Source organism: Crocuta crocuta, unplaced genomic scaffold, assembly GCF_008692635.1.
Source record: "Crocuta crocuta isolate KB4526 unplaced genomic scaffold, BGI_CrCroc_1.0 scaffold121, whole genome shotgun sequence".
NCBI classification, from domain to species: domain Eukaryota; kingdom Metazoa; phylum Chordata; class Mammalia; order Carnivora; family Hyaenidae; genus Crocuta; species Crocuta crocuta.
In genome coordinates this window covers 3,196,564-3,212,642 of record NW_027528608.1, presented here as the reverse complement: position 1 = coordinate 3,212,642, position 16,079 = coordinate 3,196,564, and the positions used below count along the sequence as shown (strand labels likewise).

Below are 16,079 nucleotides of genomic sequence, written 5' to 3'. Positions count from 1 at the left end.
AAAACAGATTGTTGGGTTTTCTCTGCAGGAGTCTGAAGGATTTGGTGACAGGCTATTCCTGAAGCAGAGAATGAGCTTACTGTCTCAGATGACTTCAACTCCCATCGATTGTCTGTTTAAGGTAAGATTGTGGGCTCAGGTGTGTGAGGAGTGTTTCATCTTCCTGCATCTCTGGGGTCTCTTTTTGCATCTCTGGGGTCTCTGCGGAAGCCATCAGGGCGGTCCGCTTGGTGAAACACTGCAGTCCCGCAGTGCTCCGGGTGGGTGGGGGGAATTTTGAGCATTCACGTCTGCCCCTCTCCCCTGGGGTGTGCTGTGCCGCAGCCAGGAGGGGCTGGCACACCAAGGGCACCGGGCCTCCCCTACAGCCCTCTGCCCGGGCTGTCCTCTCTCCACTCGGCAAAATATGACTTGTTCTTCAAGGTCTGCTCTGTGGCGCCTCACTGGTGGCCTCTGCAGAGCTGACACCTCTCCTGGGCCCCGGGGGCCCCATGTCACTGATGCTTGTGGGAGTGTGGCGCCTGGTGATGGTTTCATCGCTCATGCATTGAGCCCTGGGAGGCTGGCCAGGTGGGAGGCTGGGTAGTCAGCGAGGGCCGAGTGAAGGCACATCTCCGGGAGCCTGTGGGTGCTTCTGAAGACCCAGAACCCAATTGCGTGGGTGGAGCACCCTCTGAGCCTCCTTGGGGCAGAGGAGCTCCTGAGAGGAGCACGGGGGTGAGCCCCCTAGGCTTGTTTCTTGATGGGACCTCTTGCTAACTGCAGCCGTTCCCTTCCCCTCAGGCCGAGGCTCTGTTAGCATCCAGGGGCACAGGACCGAGGGGTGTGCTAGCGAGGAGTCAGCACCCATGCTGAGGTTCAGGAGGTGTGGGCCTCCCCCACCACTGCTTTGGGAATTTTGCCACATCGGCATCATTTTAAGTTACAGAAGATTTGTAACATTTCCAAAAACGAATAGAGTATAAATGCACACCCACGTGGCTATCTTCGTTTTGTTTCGTCTCCACCCCCAGCCAGTCGCCCTGTCCGCCAGGTTATTTTGAAACACGTCCCAAAGAGCAAGTCCTGTCTCCATATGGAGATCCCGGCTTCTGTAAGGATGTTCCAAACATTCATGCCTTAAAAAGCAAGTAATTCCTTATTTTTGATGTCACTTTTTAGCACATTGCTTCAGGTAACCAGAAAGAGGTAGAAAGACTTCTGAGCCAAGGTGACCAAGATAAAGATGCCGTCCAAAGGATGTGTCACCCTCTGTGCTTCTGCGATGACTGTGAGAAACTGGTCTCTGGGTAAGAAGGTCCCTGGGGAGGCCAGCAAACGGCAGGCATGGGCCTGGACAGGGCTTTTCCACTATTGGTTGTGCCATTTTGAATAAAGACCTTCCCTTCGCTACACTCTGTTTCCGCGGCTGTAAAGTGAAGACAAAAACACCCGTCTCTTTGGAGAATCGGATAGGATAAAGGTCATAAAATACTCGGCACTCTGCTGGGCGGGATGCCAGAGCAGGCGGGCATGGAGCCTGCCCAGCCATAGAAAGTAGATTTTAGGGTGGGAGAGATGTCAGCTTCTCCCAGTAACCCTTTGGGTTTTACCTTACCTTCGTCAGGCTGTTTGCAAGCTGTTTTTGCTGGGTGTCAAGGCCTGGAGGGGTGGGTGGGGGGAGGGATGCTGGAACCGGCAGCATCACCCGCAGGAGGCCAAACAGGGCCTGGATGATCTCTGGGAAGCTGTTAAAGAGACCCAGCTTGGCTCACACCCTGAGATCCGTCCGCTAGCCCCAGGACCCTGGCATGTCCAGCATGGTAGGGAGAGGCTTTGCCCTTCTGTTTCAAGGATGTATTTTTCTGTATCTTCTTCCTCTTTTAGGAGGCTGAATGATCCCTCCATTGTCACTCCATTTTCCAGAGACGACAGGGGTCATACACCCCTCCATGTGGCTGCCCTCTGTGGTATGTGGTCTTGGGTTGGCCTTTGGTTGGGTGAGCTTTTAAGGCAGAGGGATGGGGAGGAGGGGAGAGGGGTCCAGCAGAGGCGTGACTGACAGGGCAGAGGAATTGGGGGTGGAAGGGGCAGTGCCATGTACCCCTTTCACCACCTTATGTTGCTGAGGGGTGGCCTGGTGCTGAACCCCCGCCAGACACCCTACAGTGTCCTGCATCTGTAGAGTCTGACTCGATACTAGCTCAGGTTTCTCTCAAGCAGGAAGACTCTTCTGGTATGTCTCCTGCCAGAGAACAAGAGGGTAAAATACTGGGGCTTCACATACAGGGTTTGGAGAGCCTCTGCTCCTTCCTTCTCTGTGGTGCAATCCTTCTGTTCCGCAGGGCAGGCATCCCTTATTGACCTCCTGGTTTCCAAAGGCGCGGTGGTGAACGCCACGGACTACCACGGGTCGGCCCCGCTTCATCTCGCGTGCCAGAAGGGCTATCAGAGCGTGACGGTGAGCCGGTGTCGCACCCTGGGTCGGCTGCAGCCTCAGGGTGCGGCCGCGTGTATGAGCCCAAGGGGCTGTAGGCCCACGGGACGGAACCCTCCGGTGTGGGTCTGACACAATGCGATGGCTTCGGGGCAGAGGGTTTGGGCGCCAGGCCTTAACCGTGAATGCCTCAGCGCCTCGAAGGGAAGGCTGAGGGTGATGGATACTTTTAATCGCGGCGTAGGGAGACGCGGTTGCAGGTTGAAACGGGCCACCTCGCCCACGGCACCCCAGGCCACGCCTCCCACGGGCCCTGCGCGCCTGCGCGCTGGGCGGCCGGGCTCACCGCGCTCTCCTCTCTTTTGGAAGCTGCTGCTGTTGCACTACAAGGCCAGCGCCGACGTGCAAGACAACAACGGCAACACGCCGCTCCACCTGGCCTGCACCTACGGCCACGAGGACGTAAGTGGCGCTTCCCGCTCCCGGAGGAGCTGTTCACCCCCTCCAGCCCCTGGAGACAGGTGCCCTTCCAATCGGTTTGACGGGCGGTGTCCCTTTATGTCGATCGTTACTGGAACGTAACGTTCCACACAGTTCCAGCGTGTGGTTTCTTTTTCATTAAAAACATCTTAAATTTATTACAGATGCTCTGTTGGAATAACAGAAATCTAAATTTTAATTGCCCGTTACCTTATCCTGAAATTCAGTCATCGTCACTCATCCCTCCTGCCATCTGGTTCCTACCTCTGTTCCTATTCAGTTTTTACGTTTTGGGGTTTGGAGTGATAGCAAAAATTGTATCGTTTCGGTTTCCACTTGACATTTAACTGTGTGTTGTTTTGCCTACCCACTCTCTCTCCGTCACCACTCTTCTCTGTGTGGTGACGCAGGGGTAGGTTTAAACAGGTTAGGCCGGGCTAGGTGGTTGATGTGCAGAAATGAGATCATACCCTACACATTTTTATGCAGCTTTCTTTTTTTTTTTTTAAGTTTTTAAAACTATTTTGAGAGAAAGCAGGGGAGGGGGGAAAAAAAGAGGGAGAGAGAGAATCCCAAGCAGGTTCTGCACTGACAGTGTGTAGCCTGATGCAGTACTTGAACTCACTTGAGATCATGATCTGAGCTGAAATCAGGAGTCAGACACTTAACTGACAGATGACAGAGCCATCCAGGGGTCCCTATTGTACTTACTTTTTAAACAAAAAAATTTTTAATGTTTATTTATTTTGAGAGAGTGTGAGTGCGCAAACGGGAGGGGCAGAGAGAGAGGGAGACACAGAATCCGAAGCAGGCTCCAGGCCCTGAGCTGTCGGCACAGAGCCTGATGCAGGGCTCGAACTCATGAGCCATGAGATCATGACCTGAGCTGAAGTCAGACGCATAGCTGACTGAGCCACCCAGGTGCCTCATGCAACTTACTTTCTTAACAGTGCATCATGGAAGTGCTCTAGGTTAGTAAACATAGATCCAGCCCGTTCTTTAATCAGTACCCAGTGCTCTATTACGTTGTATGGTGTCTGTGTCCCTGCCACCACCCCTTGGTTCAGTACTTAGCTAGGACGACTGATAGACTCAGCATGTAGTCGTATTGCTGTGATTGACTGTAGCAAAAGGACACAAAGCCTAATCACCACAGGGAAAAGGTGAATGGATGAGGTCTGGAGGACACCAGGTGCAAGCTTCAAAGCGTCCTGTCCCCAGGGAGACACACTGGTTCATCCAGCAGTGAGTTACAACAGCAAGTATGAAGTGCTGTCTACCAGGAAAGCCCATTAGGGACTCCGGGCCCAAGGTTTCTATTGGAAGCCGGTCAGGTAAATACCACCTGCCTGGCACATACCTGAATTCCAGGCTCCTGGAAGGAACGCAGGTGTTCAGCACAAACCACGTTGTTGCCCGATTTAGGCACAGTGAGCTGGGAACCCTCCCCTGATCCAAGCTCCCCAGGAACATTGCACGTCAAGCATTGCACCTCGCAAGCATTGAAGAGATAGCAGTCCCACGCTCGCTGTGGTCACTCCTCTCTGCACGTGGACACATCACAATTTATTCAGCCTTTTCTTCCCGATTGGCAGTTGGGTTCTTTAGAAGAGACGGTGTGTCCTGATGAGGTCACCTGGAACCCTTGAGGTCTGTCTCTGTTCCCGCACCCTGGCTTGGTGCGCGGAGCCCTGGGTATAGCAGCACGTGCACTGAGGCTGTGGAGTCCACAGATGTTGCCCGAGGCTCAGCGTGTGACCTTACGGCGGCATTTCCCGCTCTCTCTGCAGTGTGTGAAGGCTCTGGTCTACTATGACGTGCAGTCGTGCAGACTGGATACTGGTAACGAGAAAGGGGACACCCCGCTCCACATAGCTGCACGTTGGGGCTACCAAGGCATCATAGAGACACTGTTGCAGAACGGAGCGCCCACAGAGGTCCAGAACAGACTGAAAGAGACGCCCCTCAAGTGTGCGCTAAACTCAAAGGTAGCTTTTTTCATTTCTGAGCATCAAAAGGACTTTAAGAAAAATCAGTGTCCAAAGGTTAGGTCTTGGCCACACTGGACAAACTGTACATTAGCGCCTGAGAGCAGAACTTGGCCTACACCCTCTCTGCCGCATTTGGGACCCGGTGGTTAATGGGTTTTACTTATTCATATTATTTCCAGCCTCACTAGCATATTTTCTCCATATTGTTTCAAGAGTTGCTCGCCACAGAGTTTGCCCCGGCCTCTGAGTGCTGTGGGTGTGTGAGCAGACGGAGGCCGGGGGAATAGGACAGTGGCTCTGGCCGAGAGGAGCAGGGACAGGGCCCGGGGTGTGGGTGGTGAGCGTCGCAGCTCTGTCTTCCTGTTACTTCATCCTCAACTCCTGAAAGCCGTATTCTCTTTTGGCCAGTTTTGAACATCGCTGGGTACAGTTTCTTTCATAAGTGACTCGTGGATGAACGGATCCTTTTCTGTTAGTAATTCCTGGGAGCATGTAGTGTCATGAAAGTGCTCAGCTCATGGGCGGGTGGGGAACGAGGGGTGGACAGAGGTGGGTCCTCTGTGCCTGGCCTCTCTCAGCTGCTCTGCCTGAAGGGACGCCTTCAGAGACACGCGGTCGGCCTGCTGGCCGGGGCAGCGCAGGGCTGAGGCCGTCATGCTGTGTCCAGAGCATCATGGATTTGCGGCCACATCAGCGACTCTGTGTTAATACGGGTCTCTAGCCAACTCTCTTTGCCCAGGCTCTGCTTTCTCCCTCTTGACGTTTCACTGGCTTCTTTTACAATTGCCGGCTCTCTTCCAGGGTGTTCTCTCAGCGTTCAGGTCTTTTCCTAGGGGAGCAGTTTTTGTTTTGCAGTCACTTTATTGAGGTACAACTTACATAGAAGAAGCTGAACTTCTTTAAAGTGTACGACTCAATGGGGTTCACAGCTGTGGAGAGCGGCTCTGCAACCCATGCCGTGGACGTTCTTGTCACCTCCAGATGGCTCCTCCCACTCTCTTTATTTGTCATTACTGCTGTCATCATCTTGTGTGTCATAAAAACACAACGTAAGATCAGAAACAGTTTTGAAGGTTTAAATCCACCCCCGCCTCCTCACCCCAGGGGGCCTTGGGGGGTCTTGGGCTCTGTGGTGATGCCACCCTTGGCCTGATGTGTCTTTGGGCAGCAGAGGGCTCTCCCGCTGCTGGACTCCCTTCCAGAAGGAGGTGTGCAGGGAGAGGGGCAGACTGCCTTCTTGGCTCAGCTGTGATCTGCTCCTGCCAGAGACCTGGGGATGCCAGTGGGAGGGTCTCCCTTTGTGTCTGTGGGCAAACCGCCCGGGGGCCCCCTCTGTGCCTGGGCTTCTCCTGTCCTTTGAGCCCATTCACGGGAAGGCCCAGCTGGTGGACAGCAGGAGCGGAGGGGTGGCAGCAGGAAGCCCACGCTTAGTCAGTGTGATCCTGGGCCAGCTCCTCCCGTTTAGGCCGTGGCTTCTCTGTCCCTCCAAGAGTGCGGTCGGGCTGTGTGACCTTCCAAGGGGATGGGCAGGCAGCAGGGCACAGGGTGACGGTGCTCTGGCGACCTTCCCCATTCCTAATACTGTCCACGACCCCTTCTCCTCCTAGATTCTGTCAATAATGGAAGCCCGTCATCCGTCCTTGGAGAGGAGGAGGAGGTCTTCCGAGGTGAGTGGGCAGGGCTGGGGTTGGTGGCCCTCTCCGAGCCCAGGGCCTGCTCTCTGGCCCTCACGAGGACCTTCTCCTGTCGGGCCCCCTGGCTGCAGGTCCCTGTGCAGCCCGCTCAGCGCCCTGTGGATTCCATCAGCCAGGCCTCCTCCACCTCCAGCTTCTCCTCCGCGTTGGCACGCTCCAGATGGGAGGAGCCCAAGAAGGACTACAGGGAGGTGAGGCTCCCAGACGGGAGGGCCGACGGGATGGCGGCCCTGTGTCACGGCGGCTACTTAAAGAACCACGGCATGATGAGGGCTACCCAGTAGGCCAACACCGGCACTCCTGGGCCGTGGCCTGGAGGGGAGCCCAGCCACCTCTCGCCCTGCTTCTTGCATGGTCGGCTCCTGAAACAGCTTCATCTTGGGGATAGTGTGTGTGTGTGTGGCAGTGGGAGAGAAGAAGGAGTCTTTTCTGAGAAAGGTGCAAGTAAAGTCCCCTGTCGGTGCATAGATTTAAGATCATCCTATAGACTCAATTCTCTGCCCTTATGACTCGCTCCATAAGCATCCTTGTCAACCTGATGAGTCGTTCCTGACTGCTTGCAAACACGTGTTCTATAAAAGGTGGCTCACCACCTGTTTTTTTCCCTCTATTTAACCTACCTGAGAGCTTGTCCAGTGTCAGCCCACAGAGCAGACCCTTCCACGCATATGCCATGACTCCTTCCCCTCTTCCCCTGTGGACAGGGAACCTCACTGTGTCCACCCAGGGTGTCTGTCCCTGGCCACCCCCAGATGCCGTGATCTGCTCTCAGAAGGCCCGAGAAGCTTAGCTTGAGGCGATAGCACAGCAGCACAAGCCAAGAGACATGTTCCAGAATCTAACAGAGACCTGAAATCGTTCCTGTGAGGGGAGTGCCCCCCATGTCCCCTCAGCTTTCGGATGATGGGGGCTGAATACATGTGGTTCTAGAGGGTGGCTGGGCTCTTAGGAGGCCCATCATGTCAGCTGGCCACGTCACTGGCAGAGAGTCCTTTCAGAGCGCGGGTGGTAGAGGGCTTGGTGCACACTAGCGCCCTCCCGGACATCCTACCTGGGGGTCTCAGCGGTGCTTGAGCTCGAACAAGCTGGGAAAACTCCACAGACCAATAGAGCAACGAGAGCTACTAGGTTTTCAGATATTGTTGTTCCTTCTTTTATCACTCTATTATTGAAATCATTTTCTAACATTCTTTTTCTTTTAATTAAGGTAGACAAACTTTTAAGAGCGGTTGCTGATGGAGACCTAGAAATGGTGAGTTTTTAGAAGCGCATCTGAAAACGCTTGCTCTCGGTTGAAAAGAGCTGTACGTGCGTTTCTTGTCTCTGGTTCCTCCGGGAGCCGCGTTCTGTTCCCTTTCACACAGAAGGGCTGCGCTGAATGACTGTGTGGTAACAGAGGTGTTAGCGGTTTCCCTTTATGTAACGAGCAGGTGGATGTAAAGTCACATAGTGAACATTTTAGACGTTCACGTTCCCGGAGGCTGGTGAGGTGGTGTTCAGACCCCCTGTGTGCAGGAGCTCAGACTGTGGGCTCGGAGCCTGGCCTGCTAGCTGGGAGCACGGTGTGCGAGCAGGGCTAGCAGAGAGGAGGGGCGGTGGACAGAGGGCCGGAGCCCAGAGGTGCCAGTGTGACCCCGTGGAAGTTGTGGGTGGACGTGGCGTCTGGGCAGGAGGCTGAGGTCTGAGGCTTGGGGCTCCAAGGAGTCACAGGCAGGTGTCCCAAGGAAGTGGCGCTGGCTGCTGTGGGCTGGCACGGGGAGGGGATGGCCCTGCTGGGAGAAGGTGTCTGTCCTGAGCCTCGCTGTCGGGTGATGGAACATCTGATGACATCACTAGAGAGTGGAGACAGATAGCTTTCCTTAGATTCCCACGGCTGGTGTCCCCTAGCTTGCCTGAGAGGAACTTGTGATGTCTTCCATTTTAAAAGGAGGAGTAAATTGGGTGCTTAGCAAATTAAGAGCCCTGAGTAAATCATACTATGAGGGAGTTTTGCAGTGGTGTGTTTCAGGAGTGCCTTTCGCTGATGATCCGAGTTTGAGGTGGTGCACAGAGGTTACTGGGATCTGATTATAACCAGCTCAGGATGGTAAGAATCTGAATGTAGTTACTGGTGTATTAGCTTCTATCCAGAGGCCACTGCAAATCCACCATACACGGTTCCTCTGGGGGCGGGACGTGGTGCCTGTGTCTGCGTCTGTCCTGTGAGACCAGCCCCGGGAGAACCCAGTGTTTTTTGGAGGAAGCAAAGTAGGACTTCTTCAGGCATCCTGGGAGCCATGGCATGAGCCAGGGACACTCCGTGCGGGGAAGAGATTATGGCTGTCCCCGTGTCATGCCACGCCTGCTCCTCTTCCTTTTGTGGGTGGGTGACGGGGCTGAGGCCATTCGCGAGGGAGGCGACCAGAGGCCGACTGCCCAGTGCCCTGGGGTCAGCACCCAGACTCATCTACACGTGTGACAGCTTCTGACCCCCTGCCCGAGGCACCTGCCCCTCCGCTCCCCCCATTCTTGTCGGCTGCCCTCATCTGTCCCAGCTGGCCTGTTAAGTGAGGCCCCAGAGTCGACACCTTTGGCGTTTCCACTCTGTGGAGTGTCTGCTGTCAGGATGTGGAAGGGACCTGGAGGAAAGATGTTTGGGGTGGAAGGGGGTCTTCTCGGAACCCCTTGACACCCCATGCACGTCCTTAGAGTGCTCAGCACCAGGCCTAGCAGTGTGCTTATGTTGTTTCCATTTTTCTTTTTTTTTCCTATAATTTCTTTTTATTTTTCAAGACTTTATTTAAATTCCACTTAGTTAACAGACAGTGTAATATCAGTTGCAGGTGTAGAATTTAGTGATTCATCACGTACATACAACACCTAGTGGTCATTACAACAACTTTCTTTTTTTTTTTTTCCAGATTGCAAATTTGTTTGTTTTATTTTTTTAAATATTTTTAATAGTTTATTGTCAAGTTGGTTTCCATATGACACCCAGTGCTCATCCCCACAAGTGCCCTCCTCCATGCCCATCTCCCCCCTTCCCTTCCCCCCACACCCATCAGTCCTCAGTTTGTTCTCAGCATTCAAGAGTCTCTCATGGTTTGCCCCCCTCCCTCTCCTCCACTATTTCCCCCCTTCTTCTCCCCCACGATCCTCCGTTAAGTTCCTCCTAATCCTCCTATTCGTGCAAACATATGGTATCTGTCCTTCTCTGCCTGACTTATTTTGCTCAGCATAACACCCTCAAGTTCCTTCCATGTTGCTACACGTGGCCAGATTTCATTCTTTCTCATTGCCATGTAGTATTCCATTGTATAGATAAATCACATCTTCTTGAGCCATTCGTCAATTGATGGATACTGAGGCTCTTTCCATGTTTTGGCTATTGTTGAGAGTCCGCACTATGAACATTGAGGTACATGTGCTCCTATGCATCAGCACTCCTGTATCTCTTGGGTAAATTCCTAGCAGGGCTATTGCTGGGTCCTAGGGGAGTTCTATTGTTAATTTTTTGAGGAACCTCCACACTGTTTTCCAGAGGGGCTGCACCAGTTTACATTCCCACCAGCAGTGTAGGAGGGTGCCCGTTTCTCCACATCCTCGCCAGCATCTAGAGTTCTCTGATTTGCTCGTTTTAGCCACTTTGACGGGCATGTTTCCATTTTTCAAATTTAATATCCTCTAGATACCAGTTTTCACTGGAACATAAATTCGACCTCTTAGTGGTCTGCAATGTTTTCACCTGTGGGCTAGTGCATTGTCATGGAAGGGACGCTGGTGTGGAGTAGAGAGCCTCCCCTGTGGGCTAGCGCGTGGTCGTGGAAGGGACGCTGGTGTGGGGTCAGGGCGCCTGTGTCTAGGTTCTGATCACCACTTCCTAGTTGGCCTTGGACAAGTTGTTCCCCCTCTGAGTTTTCTCCCAGGTTAGAAGGGATGGCTGGGTGTTGAAAATGTGCAGTTAGGTGATAGGAGGCAAGGTGCTCACTAAATGCTCCAGGACCGGGGTGTCCACTCCGGCAGCACCACTCTCCCCTTTTTAAGATAAAAGAGTGTCTAACACAAGCAGTAGAAACAGTAGCAAAAGTTCTCTGATTTGCTGGCAAAAGGACTGAGAAAGGTTTGGGTGCAGACACCCGGTCATGTGTCGGTCACGGTGGTGGGTGAGGAAGTGTAGGCCCTGATTTGGGAGCAACTGTGTGCATGTGTGTGTATGTGGGACAGAGGGAGGGAGGGGGAGACCATGTAGCCTAGAAAGGAGCTAAGGATGCATTTTAAGTTCCTGTTCTCCTTCCTGCCCCACACCAGGTGCGTTACCTTTTGGAGTGGACAGAGGAGGACCTGGATGAGGTGGAGGACGTCGTCAGTGCGGAAGATGTTGACTTTTGTCACCCCTTGTGCCAGTGCCCGAAGTGTGCTCCGGCTCAAAAGGTTTGGCTTTGCTTCTCTTGGTGGCAGTGAGGGTGGGGAGCCAGCTAGCTGCCGAGTGGTTGGTGGTTGGTGCGGATGAGGCGGTGACTAGTTACTTAGTTCAGGGAAGAGAGAAGCTACACTAATGTGGGTGTGGCTTGGGCAGCCTGCCTTCTGAATGAGCAGGGCAGTGAGGGACATGCACATGTGCCCAAGTGTTTCAGCTGCTCTCTTGGCCCCTGAGTCACAAGGCAAGAGTTTATGAACAGCTGCACCCTAGGGCGTCTGTCCACATGGCTGCCAGTGCCCTGAGGAAGCTGCATTCGAGATCCATTGCCTGTTGTCTTTGGTCAAGTTGGTGCACCCTGAGAGGAGACTGTCCCGCCAAGTACAGAGGATGCCCTGTGCCCTTCACCCAGTCACCCCCAGTGCTAACAGCTCACAGAGCTGTACAGCAGTATCCCAACCGGGATAGTGACGTAGAAACCATCCACACATCTTACCCACGTTTCTCTGGTTTTACTCATGCTCATGTGTGCATGTGTGTTCACTTTATCACATGCCTAGCTTTGTGCATCCACACTGAAGGTACTAAGTAGCTCCCTCCCCACAGGAAGAGCCACCCGTGCTGCTTCCCTGCCACCCTGTAACTCCTGAGCTAAGTTTTGTATAAGGTGTGAGATTTAGGTTGGGGTTCATTTTTTTGCCTATGGATGTCCACCTGTTCCACACCACTTGTTGAAAAGAACATCCTTCCTCCGATGACTTTCTGCTCTACCTCAGATAATATATGGTGTGGGTCTCGTGGAGTCAGTGTTCTGTTCCACGGATCTGTGTCTGTCCTTCTACCGGTTCCACATTGTCTTGATTACCAGAGCCTTAGTATTGGGTAGCGAGATTCTTCCTAACTTACTCTTTTTTGCAAGGATCGTTTTAGCTATTCTATAGCCTGTACCTTTCCATATATATTTTAGAATAGTTTGTTTATGACTACCAAAAATCATATTAGGATTTTGGGAGGAAATGCATCAAAACTGTAGATCAGTTTGGGGAGAAGCGACATCTTTACTGTGTTGCGTTTTCATGAACGTGGTATATCTCTGCAAATATTTAGGCCTTCTTTGATTTCTTCATCATTTTGTGATTTTTAACATAGAGAGCCTGTCCATGTTTTCTTAAGAGTACACTCAAGTATTTCATTTTCTTTTGAGCAATTGTAGATGGTTTTGTGCATTTAGTATGTGCTTTTGTGCTAGTTATTTAACTCAGTTGTGTATGTCCCATACTGAGAAAATTAATTTGACTCTATAAAACAGGTATAGTGGTGTTATCTGTTGTATTACAAGATAATGCTGCCTTATTTAAAAAAGCTTCACTCTGGGTTATTTTAAAAAAATTTTTTTTAATGTTTATTTTCGAGAGAGAGAAAGAGAGACAGAGTGTGAGTGGGGAGGGACAGAGAGAGAGGAAGACACAGAATCTGAAACAGCTCCAGTTTTTGAGCTGTTAGCACAGAGCCCAATGTGGGCCTCAAACTTAAAAACTGTGAAATCACTACCTGAGCCAAAGTTGGACGCTCAACCAACTGAGCCCCGTAGGTGCCCCTTAACTATGGGTTATTTTAATCCAATAATATTGAAAAGATTAAACTTTCATTCACATGTAGCTTTTCATCTAGCTATATAGGGTCATATGCACATTGGGAATGTGCAACTTTTGTCCTGTCCCCGTGCAGTTGGATACAGCCCAGAGAATGATTTCCCCTCTGCAGCCTGCTATGAAAATGAAAAAGATGGTGTTTCAGAGATTACGATGTGAGGTGACAGTACTTCAGGCCTGGTCAGTGACGGTGTGTGGCTAGAGGCATTTACTGCGTCTGTCCCTGTCCTTGTCATTTCTCTATACTCTCTTCTTCTCTACCTCATGATTCATTAGTTGTAACAAGAAACTGAATTACACATTAAAATAATTATTGGCATCATTGACTAAAATCTTATGTTCTCTGCTTTTTGAAAACATCTTTTTCCCATTTTGAAATGTCTCGAAAAGACACAGAAGACATAAAATATGGAAGTTGCTTCGTGTCTGTGATTTAGTTAACCACCCCTGGACCTCACCCTTTTCTAGGCCACTGGTGTGTTTAGGGTGCTTGTTTAAAAAACTTTATTGAGGAGCACCTGGGTGGCTTAGTTGATTAAGCATCTGACTTCGGCTCAGGTCATGATCTCATGGGTTGTGAGTTTGAGTCCTGCATCGGCTCTCTATTGTCAGCACAGAGCCTGCTTCAGATCCTCTGTCCCCATCTCTCTCTCTCTGCCCCTTCCCTCCCCCCAAAACTAAATAATCACTTAAAAAAAAAAACCCAAAACCCCTTATTGAAGTACAGTTTGCATACTCTAAAGTGTACCCATGTACAGTATACAATCACATGCGTTTCTGCAGATGTATAAACCATGAAGCCATCACTGTTGTCAAGATAAAGAACATTACCGTCACTTCTGAGGGTTTTCTTGACCCTCAGGGTTTCTGCTTTGAAACTCTTGCTTTCCCCTTTCCTCCTCTGTCCCAGGAACCACTGGTCTGCTGGCCATCATCACAGGCTCATTGGCATTTTCTAGAATTTTCTGTGACTGGAACCAGACAGTACACACTCTTTTGAGTCTGGCTTCCTTCACTCAGCAGAATGTTTTGAGATCCACATTGGATCAGCGGTTCATTTCATTTTGTTGCTGGGTAGTGTTTTGTTGAATATAATTTATCTAATCACCTCTTAATGAACATTTGAGTCGTTCCCTGCTCTGGGCTTTGTGAAGAAAGCGAGTGTGAACATTTGTGAACAGGTCTTTGTATAAATATGTGTTTACTCGAGTAAATACCTCAGGTTATAATTGCTAGATTATGTAGTAAGTGTGTGTGTAACTTCGTAAGAAACTGCCAGCTTTCCAGAGTGATTGTAGCATTTTCCATTCCTGCTACTGGTGTGTGAAAGTTCTGGTTGTTTCACATCCTTGTGACCATTTAACTGTAGCTGTTATTGTAGTTGTGCAGTGGTATTTAATTGCGATTTTTCTCCCTATTTCTTCATTTGTTTGTTTTTTAGGTTTGAAGTACCATTTACATGTAGCAAAATTCACCTTTTTAACTTCGCATACCATTTTTCTGAGAGAGAACCTTCTTAATCATCAAAAAGTGAACTAGACAACCAGTTTTAATTATTGGCCAGTCACATAAAACACTGACATAGTAATTTTATTATCAAAATGTGTGATTTGATATCTTAATGTTTGTTTTTAGTTATATGGTTTATAAGTGTTTTGTTTGTCCTTTTTTTTTAAATGTTTATTTTGAGAGAGAGAGCAAGAGCAGGGGGAGGGGCTGAGAGAGAGAGGGAAACACAGAATCTGAAGCAGGCTCCAGGCTCGGAGCTGTCAGCACAGAGCCCGATGCGGGGCTTGAACTCACAAACCATGAGATCATGACCTGAGCCGAAGTTGGACAGTCAACTGAGTAAGCCACCCAGGCACACCTTGTTTGTCCCTCTGATTATTGATTGAGGGGCTCTTGGGTGGCTGAGTCGGTTAAGCATCCAACTCTTGTTGGTTAAGCATCCAACTCTTGATTTCCGCTCAGGTCATGGTCTCGTAGGTTCATGGGATGGAGCCCATGTCAGTCTCTGCACTGACAGCATGGAGCCCGCTTGGAATTCTCACTCTTCTTCTTTTCTCTGCCCCTGCCCTGCTTGTGCTTGAGTGAGCATGCATTCTCTCTCTTTTTCTCTCTCAAAAAAAATTACTAGTGGATTGTTCTTATATTGGCACGATTGATTTTAAAACCACTGTGAAGTATAAGGTAGTTTCATGATCAAAATGACGAACTGTGGAGCTAAGCCGCAGACAGTTCTGTGAGGCTTGACAAACACGTGGTCATGTAACCCCTGGCACAGTGCACAGTACCTCCATGGTATAAATCTAGATTTTTCCCCCAAATCTTTTGCCTATTTTTTTTTTAAACGTTGGATTGTCCAACTGAGTTGTGAGAATCTGTTGTTTTAAAATTCCGGTGGGTGTATGTCCTTCATCAGATCTACCTGATGCAAACATTTCCCCCCGCCTGGGACGTGCCTTTTCATTTTCTTAGTTGTGCCTTTCACAGAAGGACCATCTAAAACCAGTGCATCAAACTCTCCCTTTATGGTGTTTGCTTTCTGCATCTTACCTAGGAAGTCGTTGCTTATCCCAGTGTTGCGATGATTTTCTTGTATCCACTTCAGGAAAGCGAAGTGCCACATTATTGTGGCCCTTGCATTTAGGTCTACGAGGCGTGTGTCATTCTTGCGTGTGGTGGGGTAAGGGTTGGCATGCACTTTCTCCGTGTGTGTGGAGAGCCAATTGTTTTGGTGCCATTTGTTGAACAGACTTCCTGTTTTCCATTCGATCGCCTTGGCATAAATAGGGTGTCACTTCAGGGGGTTGATCTCAAAGATTGAAGTTACTCCTTTGGGATAGTTGTAGGAAGTTCCCTGTGGGCAGCCTGATTCTGGATGCCCCCGTGATCCCAGATTTTACACAGGGACTGTGTGTGTGTGGGGTACATGGCTTCAGGTCCTTCAGGCCAGTTCCTCATATACCAGTGACACCTCGGCCTCCATCCTCTGCTTTTTCTAGAAGCTGGCAAAGATCCCCGCCAGTGGGCTCAGTGTGAATGTGACCAACCAGGACGGCGTCTCCCCACTGCACGTTGCTGCCCTGCACGGTCGGGCGGACCTCGTACCCCTCCTGTTGAAGCAGGGTGCCCGCACAGGTGCCAGAAACGTAACCCAGGCCGTCCCGCTCCACCTGGCCTGCCAGAAGGGCCACTTCCAGGTGCGGGTTCTGTCTCCGGGGCGGAGGGTGCCTGGTGGGAATGCTGCTGGGGGCAGGTTTGGGGGCCAGCCCGTAGGACAGACCCGAATCCTTCCTCCCACCCCTGGAGTCCCGAGAGGCACATGGCAGGACGGCTCAGCAACAGAACACGGGGCTCCGGTGCTCCTGGGCGGTGGGGGTGGGGTCCTGCGTGGGGTCCCCTCCCGCCTCCCTCCTTCCCGCTGGCATTCACATCCCAGTGGCAGGA

The 16,079-nt window shown here is 51.0% G+C and overlaps 1 protein-coding gene across 3 annotated transcripts in view; it reads left to right on the top strand.

Moving 5' to 3' along the window:
- The window catches only part of ANKRD27 (ankyrin repeat domain 27), a 51,840-nt gene that overhangs the window by 28,130 nt on the left and 7,631 nt on the right, over nucleotides 1-16,079 (top strand). Inside the window, exons 13-23 of one of the 3 annotated variants that reach the window (XM_077754638.1) lie at nucleotides 29-121; nucleotides 1,162-1,289; nucleotides 1,867-1,949; nucleotides 2,361-2,440; nucleotides 2,786-2,878; nucleotides 4,687-4,884; nucleotides 6,495-6,554; nucleotides 6,653-6,772; nucleotides 7,789-7,833; nucleotides 10,869-10,991; nucleotides 15,635-15,832. In XM_077754638.1, the coding sequence (XP_077610764.1) occupies nucleotides 29-121; nucleotides 1,162-1,289; nucleotides 1,867-1,949; nucleotides 2,361-2,440; nucleotides 2,786-2,878; nucleotides 4,687-4,884; nucleotides 6,495-6,554; nucleotides 6,653-6,772; nucleotides 7,789-7,833; nucleotides 10,869-10,991; nucleotides 15,635-15,832 (1,221 nt within the window). Of the gene's footprint in view, nucleotides 1-28; nucleotides 122-1,161; nucleotides 1,290-1,866; nucleotides 1,950-2,324; nucleotides 2,441-2,785; nucleotides 2,879-4,686; nucleotides 4,885-6,494; nucleotides 6,555-6,652; nucleotides 6,773-7,788; nucleotides 7,834-10,868; nucleotides 10,992-15,634; nucleotides 15,833-16,079 lie in introns of all 3 variants that reach the window. The other 2 variants (XM_077754637.1, XM_077754639.1) reach the window with 2 other exon arrangements.